Raw genomic sequence first — 14,020 nt, forward strand, 5'->3', positions numbered from 1 at the left:
TTTCCTTGGCCTGCGTCATAGGCTACAACCAATCTATATCCTTGCTACAACACACCATGTTGGTTTCTAGTTCACATTTTTCTAAGGAGTCAGCACATCTGTGGTTTGCTATTACAAATGTTTGAGACATCAAGTAAAATTGTAAAAATTAATGTAAAAAGTACTGATATGACATTGGAAATGACAAAATTACCACATAAAGCTGTATGATTACGATTTATTTCCGTTTGAAAATATACCCATAAATTTATCATATGAAAACATTTATACAACCTTTAACATGGTATCACACATGTTGACACACACATCCCTGCATTTACAAAGAGTTGCCCTTAATACATCCTTTTATATATATATATATATATATTTTTTTACAGTTAAAACATATCAACAAAAACACCACAACCTTCAAATGTCATCAATTAAATACCCAGAAACCCCTTTTAGCCCATGGGAGGCCTCAGGACATGCCAGCTTGAAGCATTGGGATAAATAAATTAAGAGGGGATACAATACAACCCATAACTCAACGGGGCTGAGATTTGTCCTGTTCCAAGGGGGACATTGGTCAGTAAATCTTTGCTATTGTGTCTAGTCTTGTCACTGACCGTTTTTTTTATGTTACATGAGGGGAATTTGCTGACAGGAAAATCTGCCATTGATTTACAAGGTAATAAAAGGGGATTTAACATACAAATTTTATCACCTGTGGTCTTTTTCCAAGCAATAACCAACATTTTCAGCTGCTACTATTTCTTCAGGAAGACGTTGTCTTGTGTTTTTCTAGTGATTTGAGCTGAAATCCCACTTAAAGTTGTAAATATCGTGTGTATAAATGTTCCTTGAGTTGAAGGTTGATTTGCAAAAATCCCTCTATGTCTATCTTGAGGTGGTACAAAGGGAAACAATGACCTAGTTGAAAATATATGCAACAGGTCTCTTGGATAATGTTTGGAGGGATTTGCATGTGCATACAAACATACGTTATTTTACTGAACAGTGACAATACTGTTGTTACAATGAATTAACAAATACAAAGGCAGGTCTAACAACTTTGGACCCTATTATCCTTGATGATTACCCTGTCACACAACAAAGGCAGTACACATACACGCACGCGCACACACACTCACACCTGCAGCTCAGATGGTTATTAGACACAATTTACTCCAGACATGGCAGAGCAATGATAGCTCCACTGTCATCTCAACTTCTCCCGTCGCTCCAAGAGACTTCCTTTCTCACCTTGGTGTCACGAGAGTCTACAACATCATTAGTCATTACATCACCAACTAGCACATGCCCAGCGGTGTATCACTGCATCCCTGTCATATTGATATGTGGATTATATATTATTATATCCAGTGTATTGTATGATTACATCATTTTATATAAACACATCCACAGTATCATTGATAACTTTTCTATCAACATGTCCACTGAATCACTAGATCATCTTCATATCAACACCACTACATCGGTACATCACTTCCATTTTCACGACTCCACTGTATCAAAGAAATATTTGCAAATGAGATGCACTGTATTTTGTTTGTTACTATCATATGAGTTGGTCCGTTTTGTTAAATTAAATCATTTTCATGTTGACTCGTCTGGGCCCGCTTGTCTCAGTTGCCTCAGCTGCTGTCCCGTTCGATTTGCGGGGAACGTACTCCATGTCAAAGTTGCTCTTGTGCCTTCCCTTCCCACGACTCCATGCAAACAGGAGCAGGAAACAGAAAATGACCACGCCCAGGAAGGATAGGCAGCCCATTGCTGTGGAGATGATGATGGTCTTCAGGTCTATGGGGTTTGTCATATTGTACAGGACGGTCCCGTTGGCCCAGGTCCCGTTGGAGTCTGCCAGGAGTCCAATCTTGTTGGCGTAGAGCGATGTGTCGCTAATGCCCAGGCTCTTCACCGCCAGCGAGGCCGACAGGCTGGCGTTGCCCGCCGCATTGCTGGCCACACACAGGTACACGCCACTATCGTGCAGCTCTGCAGCCTTGATCTCCAGGGTGCCGTCGGTATGGACCGTCACTCTACCGGTGCTTTTCACTGTGACATACTGTCTATGTGGTGTCACCCAGGCCATGGAGGGCCGAGGAGCCCCGTCTGCAATGCAGTTGAGCCGAACAGGCTTCCCCTCATCTGCCAACAGCAGCTGGGTGGTGTTGGGCCTAATCCGGGGCTTGGTGCAGATCACGTACCGTGTCACCAGTGGCTCCTTGAGGTCCAGCAGGGGTTTCCCACGGAGGCGCTCAGGGGCACTGCACTCGGGCTGGGGGTCAGGGAGCTGCAGAAAGGGTGGCTTCCGGCCACTCAGCAGCCATAGGAGCCGGCAGTCGCACACCAGTGGGTTCCCCCCCATGAGCAGCGTCTGCAGGCTGTCAGGGGACTTGAACACAGCTCGCTCCACTGAGTCCAGCTGGTTGTGGGACACGTCCAACATATGTAGTGCTGGGAGACCCAGGAAGGCCAGGGGTTCAATGTAAACCAGTTGAGCTCCTCGCAGGTGCAACTCCTGCAGTCGCGGAAGCTGGTCTAGCACCCCTTGCTGGATGTGCTGGATGTGGCAGAAGGACAGGTTGAGGTGCGTGAGGTAGGGCAGGTTGCGTAGAGCATGGCCGGGAAAGGAAGACAAGTTGGTATTGGTGACAGAGAGCGTGGTGAGGTTGAGGCTGTGTAGTGACAGAGCGGGTAAGACTTCCAACCAGGGCCAGTAGTCGATCTCCAGGTGGCGAAGACGGGGAAGTCTCTTGAAGGAATAGGGCTTCAGGGTGCCGATGCCCAAGTGCCGCAGGCGGAGCTCCACCAGGCTGTGCAGGTGACCCAGGGCGTCGGTGGGCACCACAGTCAGGTTGCAGCGCTCCAGGGTGAGGCTCTGTAGGCCCAGCAGGCCCGTGAAGGCCCTCTGCGAGATGAACACCAGCTCATTGTCGCCTACCTCCAGGGAAATCAGCCTTCGAAGGTCCTGGAAGCCATGGTCCAGCAGCACCACCAGCCTGTTGTGGCTGAGGTCCAAACTTGTGAGGTTGGCCAGGCCGGAGAGCACGCCGGCAGGGACCAGCTGGAGGAGGTTGCTGTGGAAGTTCAGCGAGCGCAGGGAGAGCTGAAATTTGAAGGAGCCTGGTTCGACCACGCCAATCAGGTTATCGCTGAGGTCCAGATCCTCCAGTTGTAGGAAGGAGGAGAAGTTGTCTGGGGTGATGCTCCGCAGCTTGTTCTTGCTCAGGTCTAGAAGCCGGGTCTCGATGGGGATGCCCTCAGGGATGGTGGGCAGGCGCTTGCGATGGCAGCTGACTGACTTGGTCTGGGCGGAGCAATCGCAGCGGGCGGGGCAGCCCATGGCGCAGCTAGCCAGCAGTAGCAGCAGAGCCCCACCCAGAAGAGGGTGGCAGTGGTACAGGGCGGAGTGCCGCATAACTTTTACCCACGCTGCCCTCTGTTACGACACAGCTTCGTATCCATGCAGACCACCATCACTGTATAGCCCTGCAACACACAAAAACAAACACAGGGAGGAGTGCATTAGAATACCTAACATGAATTATCCTGCAAAATAGCACTGTTAGTTATACAAAGCTTTACTGCCAACAAAGCTTTACCCTGATGCTATCTTTCCCCCACCATGCATCACTCTGTTTTCCATTTCTTGCTCTCTCTCCGTCCTTTCTTACCCTTTCTTTCCCATCACACTATCTACACTTTCCTTCTTTTATCAGCAGTATTTTTTTCTGCCAAAAGGAATTAAACTTAAATTTAAATCAAATCAAACTTAATTTAAAGTGCATTAAAACACCAATACACTTTATGGAAAATAGGCAATAACATTGAGCTGCACCAGCTGTCAGAGCAGCCCACAGATTACTGCACCTGTACATACATAGCCCATCTATAATTTAGCCCAAACAACTACCTCTTTCCCTACTGTAAATATTTTATTTATTTATTTAGCTCCTTTGCACCCCATTATTTTTATTTCTACTTTGCACATTCTTCCACTGCAAATCTACCATTCCAGTATTTTACTTGCTATATTGTATTTACTTTGCCACCATGGCCTTTTTTTTGCCTTTACCTCCCTTATCTCACCTCATTTGCTTACATCGTATATAGACTTGTTTATACTGTATTATTGACTGTATGTTTGTTTTACTCCATGTGTAACTCTGTGTCGTTGTATGTGTCAAACTGCTTTGCTTTATTTACATTTACATTTAAGTCATTTAGCAGACGCTCTTATCCAGAGCGACTTACAAATTGGTGCATTCACCTTATGACATCCAGTGGAACAGCCACTTTACAATAGTGCATCTAAATCTTTTAAGGGGGGGGGGTGAGAAGGATTACTTTATCCTATCCTAGGTATTCCTTAAAGAGGTGGGGTTTCAGGTGTCTCCGGAAGGTGGTGATTGACTCCGCTGTCCTGGCGTCGTGAGGGAGTTTGTTCCACCATTGGGGGGGCCAGAGCAGCGAACAGTTTTGACTGGGCTGAGCGGGAACTGTACTTCCTCAGTGGTAGGGAGGCGAGCAGGCCAGAGGTGGATGAACGCAGTGCCCTTGTTTGGGTGTAGGGCCTGATCAGAGCCTGGAGGTACTGAGGTGCCGTTCCCCTCACAGCTCCATAGGCAAGCACCATGGTCTTGTAGCGGATGCGAGCTTCAACTGTGGAGAAAAGCCAGTGGAGAGAGCGGAGGAGCGGGGTGATGTGAGAGAACTTGGGAAGGTTGAACACCAGACGGGCTGCAGCATTCTGGATGAGTTGTAGGGGTTTAATGGCACAGGCAGGGAGCCCAGCCAACAGCGAGTTGCAGTAATCCAGACGGGAGATGACAAGTGCCTGGATTAGGACCTGCGCCGCTTCCTGTGTGAGGCAGGGTCATACTCTGCGGATGTTGTAGAGCATGAACCTACAGGAACGGGCCACCGCCTTGATGTTAGTTGAGAACGACAGGGTGTTGTCCAGGATCACGCCAAGGTTCTTAGCGCTCTGGGAGGAGGACACAATGGAGTTGTCAACCGTGATGGCGAGATCATGGAACGGGCAGTCCTTCCCCGGGAGGAAGAGCAGCTCCGTCTTGCCGAGGTTCAGCTTGAGGTGGTGATCCGTCATCCACACTGATATGTCTGCCAGACATGCAGAAATGCGATTCGCCACCTGGTCATCAGAAGGGGGAAAGGAGAAGATTAATTGTGTGTCGTCTGCATAGCAATGATAGGAGAGACCATGTGAGGTTATGACAGAGCCAAGTGACTTGGTGTATAGCGAGAATAGGAGAGGGCCTAGAACAGAGCCCTGTGGGACACCAGTGGTGAGAGCGCGTGGTGAGGAGACAGATTCTCACCACGCCACCTGGTAGGAGCGACCTGTCAGGTAGGACGCAATCCAAGCGTGGGCCGCGCCGGAGATGCCCAACTCGGAGAGGGTGGAGAGGAGGATCTGATGGTTCACAGTATCGAAGGCAGCCGATAGGTCTAGAAGGATGAGAGCAGAGGAGAGAGAGTTAACTTTAGCAGTGCGGAGCGCCTCTGTGATACAGAGAAGAGCAGTCTCAGTTGAATGACTAGTCTTGAAACCTGACTGATTTGGATCAAGAAGGTCATTCTGAGAGAGATAGCGGGAGAGCTGGCCAAGGATGGCACGTTCAAGAGTTTTGGAGAGAAAAGAAAGAAGGGATACTGGTCTGTAGTTGTTGACATCGGAGGGATCGAGTGTAGGTTTTTTCAGAAGGGGTGCAACTCTCGCTCTCTTGAAGACGGAAGGGACGTAGCCAGCGGTCAGGGATGAGTTGATGAGCGAGGTGAGGTAAGGGAGAAGGTCTCCGGAAATGGTCTGGAGAAGAGAGGAGGGGATAGGGTCAAGCGGGCAGGTTGTTGAGCGGCCGGCCGTCACAAGACGCGAGATTTCATCTGGAGAGAGAGGGGAGAAAGAGGTCAGAGCACAGGGTAGGGCAGTGTGAGCAGAACCAGCGGTGTCGTTTGACTTAGCAAACGAGGATCGGATGTCGTCGACCTTCTTTTCAAAATGGTTGACGAAGTCATCTGCAGAGAGGGAGGAGGGGGGGGGAGGATTCAGGAGGGAGGAGAAGGTGGCAAAGAGCTTCCTAGGGTTAGAGGCAGATGCTTGGAATTTAGAGTGGTAGAAAGTGGCTTTAGCAGCAGAGACAGAGGAGGAAAATGTAGAGAGGAGGGAGTGAAAGGATGCCAGGTCCGCAGGGAGGCGAGTTTTCCTCCATTTCCGCTCGGCTGCCCGGAGCCCTGTTCTGTGAGCTCGCAATGAGTCGTCGAGCCACGGAGCGAGAGGGGAGTAGAGCCGGCCTGGAGGATAGGGGACATAGAGAGTCAAAGGATGCAGAAAGGGAGGAGAGGAGGGTTGAGGAGGCAGAATCATGGAGATAGGTTGTAGAAGGTTTGAGCAGAGGGAAGAGATGATAGGATGGAAGAGGAGAGAGTAGCGGGGGAGAGAGAGCGAAGGTTGGGACGGCGCGATACCATCCGAGTAGGGCCAGTGTGGGAAGTGTTGGATGAGAGCGAGAGGGAAAAGGATACAAGGTAGTGGTCGGAGACTTGGAGGGGAGTTGCAATGAGGTTAGTGGAAGAACAGCATCTAGTAAAGATGAGGTCGAGCGTATTGCCTGCCTTGTGAGTAGGGGGGGGAGGTGAGAGGGTGAGGTCAAAAGAGGAGAGGAGTGGAAAGAAGGAGGCAGAGAGGAATGAGTCAAAGGTAGACGTGGGGAGGTTAAAGTCGCCCAGAACTGTGAGAGGTGAGCCGTCCTCAGGAAAGGAGCTTATCAAGGCATCAAGCTCATTGATGAACTCTCAGAGAGAACCTGGAGGGCGATAAATGATAAGGATGTTAAGCTTGAAAGGGCTGGTAACTGTGACAGCATGGAATTCAAAGGAGGCGATAGACAGATGGGTAAGGGGAGAAAGAGAGAATGACCACTTGGGAGAGATGAGGATCCCGGTGCCACCACCCCGCTGACCAGAAGTTCTCGGAGTGTGCGAGAACACGTGGGCGGACGAAGAGAGAGCAGTAGGAGTAGCAGTGTTATCTGTGATGATCCATATTTCCGTCAGTGCCAAGAAGTCGAGGGACTGGAGGGAGGCATAGGCTGAGATGAACTCTGCCTTGTTGGCCACAGATCGGCAGTTCCAGAGGCTACCGGAGACCTGGAACTCCACGTGGGTCGTGCGCGCTGGGACCACCAGATTAGGGTGGCCACGGCCACGCGGTGTGGAGCGTTTGTATGGTCTGTGCAGAGAGGAGAGAACAGGGATAGACAGACACATAGTTGACAGGCTACAGAAGAGGCTATGCTAATGTAAATGAGATTGGAATGACAAGTGGACTACACGTCTCGAATGTTCAGAAAGTTAAGCTTACGTAGCAAGAATCTTATTGACTAAAATGATTAAAATGATACAGTACTGCTGAAGTAGGCTAGCTGGCAGTGACTGCGTTGTTGACTTTGTAGGCTAGCTGGCAGTGGCTGCGTTGTTGACACTACACTAATCAAGTCGTTCCGTTGAGTGTAATAGTTTCTGCAGTGCTGCTATTCGGGGGCTAGCTGGCTAGCTAGCAGTGTTGATTACGTTACGTTGCGTTAAAAGAACGACAATAGCTGGCTAGCTAACCTAGAAAATCGCTCTAGACTACACAATTATCTTTGATACAAAGACGGCTATGTAGCTAGCTATGTAGCTAGCTACGATCAAACAAATCAAACCGTTGTACTGTAATGAAATGAAATGAAAATGTGATACTACCTGTGGAGCGAAGCGGAATGCGACCGGGTTGTTGAGTGCGGAAGTTCTATTCGGTAGACGTTGGCTAGCTGTTGGCTAGCTAGCAGTGTCTCCTACGTTAAGGACGACAAATAGCTGGCTAGCTAACCTCGGTAAATTAAGATAATCACTCTAAGACTACACACTCTAAACTACACAATTATTTTGGATACGAAGACAGCAAAGACAACTATGTAGCTAGCTAACACTACACTAATCAAGTCGTTCAGTTGAGTGTAATAGTTTCTACAGTGCTGCTATTCGGTAGACGGTGGACGTTTGCTAGCTTGGCCAGGTCGCAATTGTAAATGAGAACTTGTTCTCAACTTGCCTACCTGGTTAAATAAAGGTGAAATAATTTGTCAAAATTAAAAAGTGGGACAGCTGATGCAAAATGTAAATACTAATCAATGTGTAAGCAAAAGGTTGAAGGGTATCTAGTGTGTTAAAAAACAAGCAGCAAGTTGTTCTAAGGCTTGTGGCCTAGATTGACCCTGGTCACATCATAAAGACTAGGCAGAAACCCTATTGGATGCAAGGAGGTGGGTTCCCCCAGGAGCCGCACTTTTAAATAGAGAAGGATGGGAAAACCCCTCCTATAGACAACAGGTTGTTGGCATAGCAGATGGTCTGAGATGTTTACCTGAATGCATCTGTTTTGTATTCTGTTGACCTTGCCTATTATGGATCATACTCTGGCTATTCTGTCCTGTTACACATTTATTTTAAAGAATAAAGCATAGGCTATATAGCAAAACACTGTAACGCATTTTAGGACACTGTCAAATCATTGCAAACAAGCACAAAACACTGCAGAGGTGAGCAGTTGGTAAGCATAAATACAGATATACAGTGCCTTGCGAAAGTATTCGGCCCCCTTGAACTTTGCGACCTTTTGCCACATTTCAGGCTTCAAACATAAAGATATAAAACTGCATTTTTTTGTGAAGAATCAACAACAAGTGGGACACAATCATGAAGTGGAATGACATTTATTGGATATTTCAAACTTTTTTAACAAATCAAAAACTGAAAAATTGGCCGTGCAAAATTATTCAGCCCCTTTACTTTCAGTGCAGCAAACTCTCTCCAGAGGTTCAGTGAGGATCTCTGAATGATCCAATGTTGACCTAAATGACTAATGATGATAAATACAATCCACCTGTGTGTAATCAAGTCTCCGTATAAATGCACCTGCACTGTGATAGTCTTAGAGGTCCGTTAAAAGCGCAGAGAGCATCATGAAGAACAAGGAACACACCAGGCAGGTCCGAGATACTGTTGTGAAGAAGTTTAAAGCCGGATTTGGATACAAAAAGATTTCCCAAGCTTTAAACATCCCAAGGAGCACTGTGCAAGCGATAATATTGAAATGGAAGGAGTATCAGACCACTGCAAATCTACCAAGACCTGGCCGTCCCTCTAAACTTTCAGGTCATACAAGGGGAAGACTGATCAGAGATGCAGCCAAGAGGCCCATGATCACTCTGGATGAACTGCAGAGATCTACAGCTGAGGTGGGAGACTCTGTCCATAGGACAACAATCAGTCGTATATTGCACAAATCTGGCCTTTATGGAAGAGTGGCAAGAAGAAAGCCATTTCTTAAAGATATCCATAAAAAGTGTCGTTTAAAGTTTGCCACAAGCCACCTGGGAGACACACCAAACATGTGGAAGAAGGTGCTCTGGTCAGATGAAACCAAAATGGAACTTTTTGGCAACAATGCAAAACGCTGTGTTTGGCGTAAAAGCAACACAGCTCATCACCCTGAACACACCATCCCCACTGTCAAACATGGTGGTGGCAGCATCATGGTTTGGGCCTGCTTTTCTTCAGCAGGGACAGGGAAGATGGTTAAAATTGATGGGAAGATGGATGGAGCCAAATACAGGACCATTCTGGAAGAAAACCTGATGGAGTCTGCAAAAGACCTGAGACTGGGATGGAGATTTGTCTTCCAACAAGACAATGATCCAAAACATAAAGCAAAATCTACAATGGAATGGTTCAAAAATAAACATATCCAGGTGTTAGAATGGCGGAGTCAAAGTCCAGACCTGAATCCAATCGAGAATCTGTGGAAAGAACTGAAAACTGCTGTTCACAAATGCTCTCCATCCAACCTCACTGAGCTCGAGCTGTTTTGCAAGGAGGAATGGGAAAAAATTTCAGTCTCTCGATGTGCAAAACTGATAGAAACATACCCCAAGCGACTTACAGCTGTAATCGCAGCAAAAGGTGGCGCTACAAAGTATTAACTTAAGGGGGCTGAATAATATTGCACGCCCAATTTTTCCGTTTTTGATTTGTTAAAAAAGTTAGAAATATCCAATAAATGTTGTTCCACTTCATGATTGTGTCCCACTTGTTGTTGATTCTTCACAAAAAAAGACAGTTTTATATCTTTATGTTTGAAGCCTGAAATGTGGCAAAAGGTCGCAAAGTTCAAGGGGGCCGATTACTTTCGCAAGGCACTGTATGTGTATATGCTGCTGCTGAGGTGAGTAACAATTTTATTTACCTTTATTTAACTAGGCAAGTCAGTTAAGAACAAATCCTTAGTTTCAATAACGGCCTAAGAACAGTGAGTTAACTGCCTGTTCAGGGGCAGAACGACAGATTTGTACCTTGTCAGTTTAGGATATGAACTTGCAACCTTCCGGTTACTAGTCCAATGCTCTAACCACTAGGCTACCCTGCCGCCCAATCACTAAATAGATGGGCCGAGTACAATCACACACACACACACACACACACACACACACACACACACACACACACACACACACACACACACACACACACACACACACACACACACACACACACACACACACACACACACACACACACACACACACACACACACACACACACGTCATACACACAGCACTCACCCCTCTCCCCGACTCTGAACAGCTGCACTCTGGTGTCTTCCCTCCCATCCTTCTCCCTTTCCCACACTATATATATGCTGCTGCTTCTCTACTGTTCTCACATCTTCTGGTCCTAATTTTTCACACCCCTTCATCCCTCCTTTTTTCTCTTTCTCTCTCTCGTCGTCATTGCTCGTCGTCATTGCCTGGGAGAAGCCCCATACTCTCCATTTTCCATTCCCCGCAGGCTGTGTTTTATCGATCGTGACACAGATCAGATGCCAGGAATGTATCCTTTTAACAAAGAGCAGGCTGTTGCCATAGCAACCACAAACCCTCCCTCCCATCCCCTCTTTGTGGTCTGCCAATCAAATTAATGAAAAATAATAAAGGAAAAATATGATTTGAATATATTTAAAATAGTTGCTTCATTAACTTGCAAGCATCAAGTTTACAGTCTCTCAACTGTCAGCCTGCCTGGCTATTTGTTGAGCTGTCTGATTGTCTATCCCTCTGCTGGTCTCTGGGTATCTATCTACCTTTCTTCAAGTCTGTCTGGGTCTTCTTATTGGTCTGCCTTTACCTGTCTGTCTGTCTCTCTTGAGACTGTGTATGTGTGTGTGTCTGTCTGTGTGCCAATTAGTATTTCCGACAATCTGTCAGTGAGTCTAAGTCTGTCTCTGGATCTGTCCATCTACCTGTCTCTATCAGTCTAAAAAGTTACCGGTCTATACATCTCACTGCTGGTGTATCTATTGGTCTGTACAGAAAGTCTTGTCAATTAGTCAGTCTTTCTAACGGGATGCCAGTGTGCTTGGTCTGGTCTGGCACATCCTGACTCCTTTGGAGCTGTGCCATACTTTTACAGCCCTTTGGACCACCAGACTTGTTGGACAGTGGAAAACATACCTGAGAAGGCAGGGTAAGAAGAGAAGGGTAAGGAGTCATTCAGTAGGGCAGACACACAGGGTATAGAGCTTTTTGGGATTATGTTTAGAATTGGATTAGAGACGCAGTGAAACTGTAGAAAATCTGACAGGCGAATGAGAGCCTAGGGGAGAGGCATGAGTCACGGTGGGAGAGAGAGAGGGAGAGAGAGAGAGAGAGAGAGAAATGCAGACAAAGATAACAGGAAATATGTAAAGAACTGGAGGCAGAGCAAAGCCTGTGGTAGATTGGATGAAAGCTTAATTTGCTTGCTGAGTTCATTGGAGTTTTATAATGTGAGTCATTCCAGCAACACAAGTGTAATTAATTTTATAAGAACCTGCAGATACTTCTAGATTCTGAATTATATTACACTATATATATGTTTATATGTCACACATCAATCTCTATAGACAAACATTGGCAGTAGAATGGCCTTACTGAAGAGCTCAGTGACTTTCAACGTGGCACTGTGCCACCTTTCCAACAAGTCCGTTCATCAAATTTCTGCCCTGCTAGAGCTGCCCCGGTCAACTGTAAGGGCTGTTATTGTGAAGTTGAAACATCTAGGAGAAACAACGGCTCAACCGCGAAGTAGTAGGCCACACAAGCTCACAGAACAGCACCCCGGAGTGTTGAAGTACGTAAAAATGATCTGTCCTCGGTTGCAACACTCACTAACGAGTTCCAAACTGACTCTGAAAGCAACGTCAGCACAATAACTGTTCATCGTGAGATTCATGAAATGGGTTTGAATCACGGTTTTTTCATGGTTCGGGCTATGCACCCTAGTTCCAGTGAAGGGAAATCTTAATGCTACAGCATACAATGACATTCTAGACTATTATGTGCTTCCAACTTTGAGGTAACAGTTTGGGGAAGCATGACAATGCCCCAGTGCACAAAACGAGGTCTATGCAGAAATGGTTTATCGAGATCGGTGTGGAAGAACTTGACTGGCCTGCACAGATCCCTGACCTCAACCCCATTGAACACATTTGGGATGAATTGGAACGCCAAGTACGAGTCAGGCCTAATCGCCATACATCAATGTCCGACCTCACTAATGCTCTTGGCTGAATGGAAGCAAGTCCCCGCTGCAATGTTCCAACATCTAGTTGAAAGTCTTCCCAGAAGAGTAGTGGCTGTTATAGCAGCAAATAGGATGCCAAATTTGGAATGAGATGTTCGACAAGCAGGTGTCCACATATTTTTGTTCATGTAGATTATATGAGTGCACACTCACTGACTGTGTTATTGTACAGAGACAAATCATTCCCACTTACACAACCGGTCAAAATATTTTTTCTTTACTTTTTACTTTTTTCTATTTTGTAGAATAATAGTGAAGAGATCAAAACTATGAAATAACACATATGGAATCATGTAGTAACCAAAAAAAGTGTTAAACAAATCAAAATATATTTTATATTTGATATTCTTCAAATAGCCACACTTTGCCTTGATGACAGCTTTGCACGCGCTTGGCATTCTCTCAACCAGCTTCACCTGGAATGCTTTTCTAACAGTCTTGAAGGAGTTCCCACATATGCTGAGCACTTGTTGGCTGCTTTTCCTTCACTCTGCAGTCCAACTCATCCCAAACCATCTCAATTTGGTTGAGGTCGGGCCAGGTCATCTGATGCAGCACTCCACCACTCTCCTTATTGGTCAAATAGCCCTTACACAGCCTGTTGGGTGTGCCTTGAATTCTAAATTAATCACAGACAGTGTCACCAGCAAAGTACCCCACACCATAACACCACCCCCTGCATGCTTTACGGTGGGAAATACACATGCGGAGATCATCCGTTCACCCACACCACATCTCACAAAGACACAGCAGCTGGAACCAAAAATCTCACATTTGGACTCTAGACAAAAGGACTAATTTCCACCAGTCTAATGTCCATTGCTCGTGTTTCCTGGCCCAAGCAAGTCTCGTCTTCTTATTGGTGTCCTTTAGTAGTGGTTTCTTTGCAGCAATCGACCATGAAGGCCTGATTCACACAGTCTCCTCTGAACAGTTGATGTTGAGAAGTGTGTTACTGGAACTCTGTGAAGCATTTGTTTGGGCTGCAATTTCTGAGGCTGGTAACTCTAATTAACTTACAGCAGCAGAGGTTACTCTGGATCTTCCATTCCTGTGGTGGTCCTCATGAGAGCCAGTTTCATCATAGCGCTTGATGGTTTTTGCAACTGCACCTGAAGAAACTTTCTAAGTTTTTGAAATGTTCCGTATTGAATGATCTTCATGTCTTAAAGTAATGATGGACTGTCATTTCTCTTTGCTTATTTGAGCTGATCTTGCCATAATATGGACTTGGTGTTTTACCAAATAGGGCTATCTTCTGTGTACCAACCCTACCTTGTCACAACACAACTGATTGGCTCAAAACACATTAAAGGAAACAAATTCCACA

General features: G+C 46.3%; 1 protein-coding gene across 2 annotated transcripts in view; it reads right to left on the reverse strand.

Annotated features, from left to right (window-relative positions):
• Positions 1 to 208: 208 nt before the first annotated feature.
• Positions 209 to 14,020, reverse strand: part of LOC124046559 (leucine-rich repeat and immunoglobulin-like domain-containing nogo receptor-interacting protein 2) — a 39,558-nt gene continuing 25,746 nt past the window's right edge. For both annotated transcript variants that reach the window (XM_046367070.1, XM_046367071.1), the window contains exon 2: positions 209 to 3,495. In XM_046367070.1, coding sequence (XP_046223026.1) covers positions 1,589 to 3,424 — 1,836 coding nt within the window. In that variant the 5' untranslated portion in view covers positions 3,425 to 3,495 and the 3' untranslated portion in view covers positions 209 to 1,588. The remainder of the gene's footprint in view (positions 3,496 to 14,020) is intronic.

The sequence above is a fragment of the Oncorhynchus gorbuscha genome, linkage group LG10 (genome assembly GCF_021184085.1).
Source record: "Oncorhynchus gorbuscha isolate QuinsamMale2020 ecotype Even-year linkage group LG10, OgorEven_v1.0, whole genome shotgun sequence".
Classification (NCBI taxonomy): domain Eukaryota; kingdom Metazoa; phylum Chordata; class Actinopteri; order Salmoniformes; family Salmonidae; genus Oncorhynchus; species Oncorhynchus gorbuscha.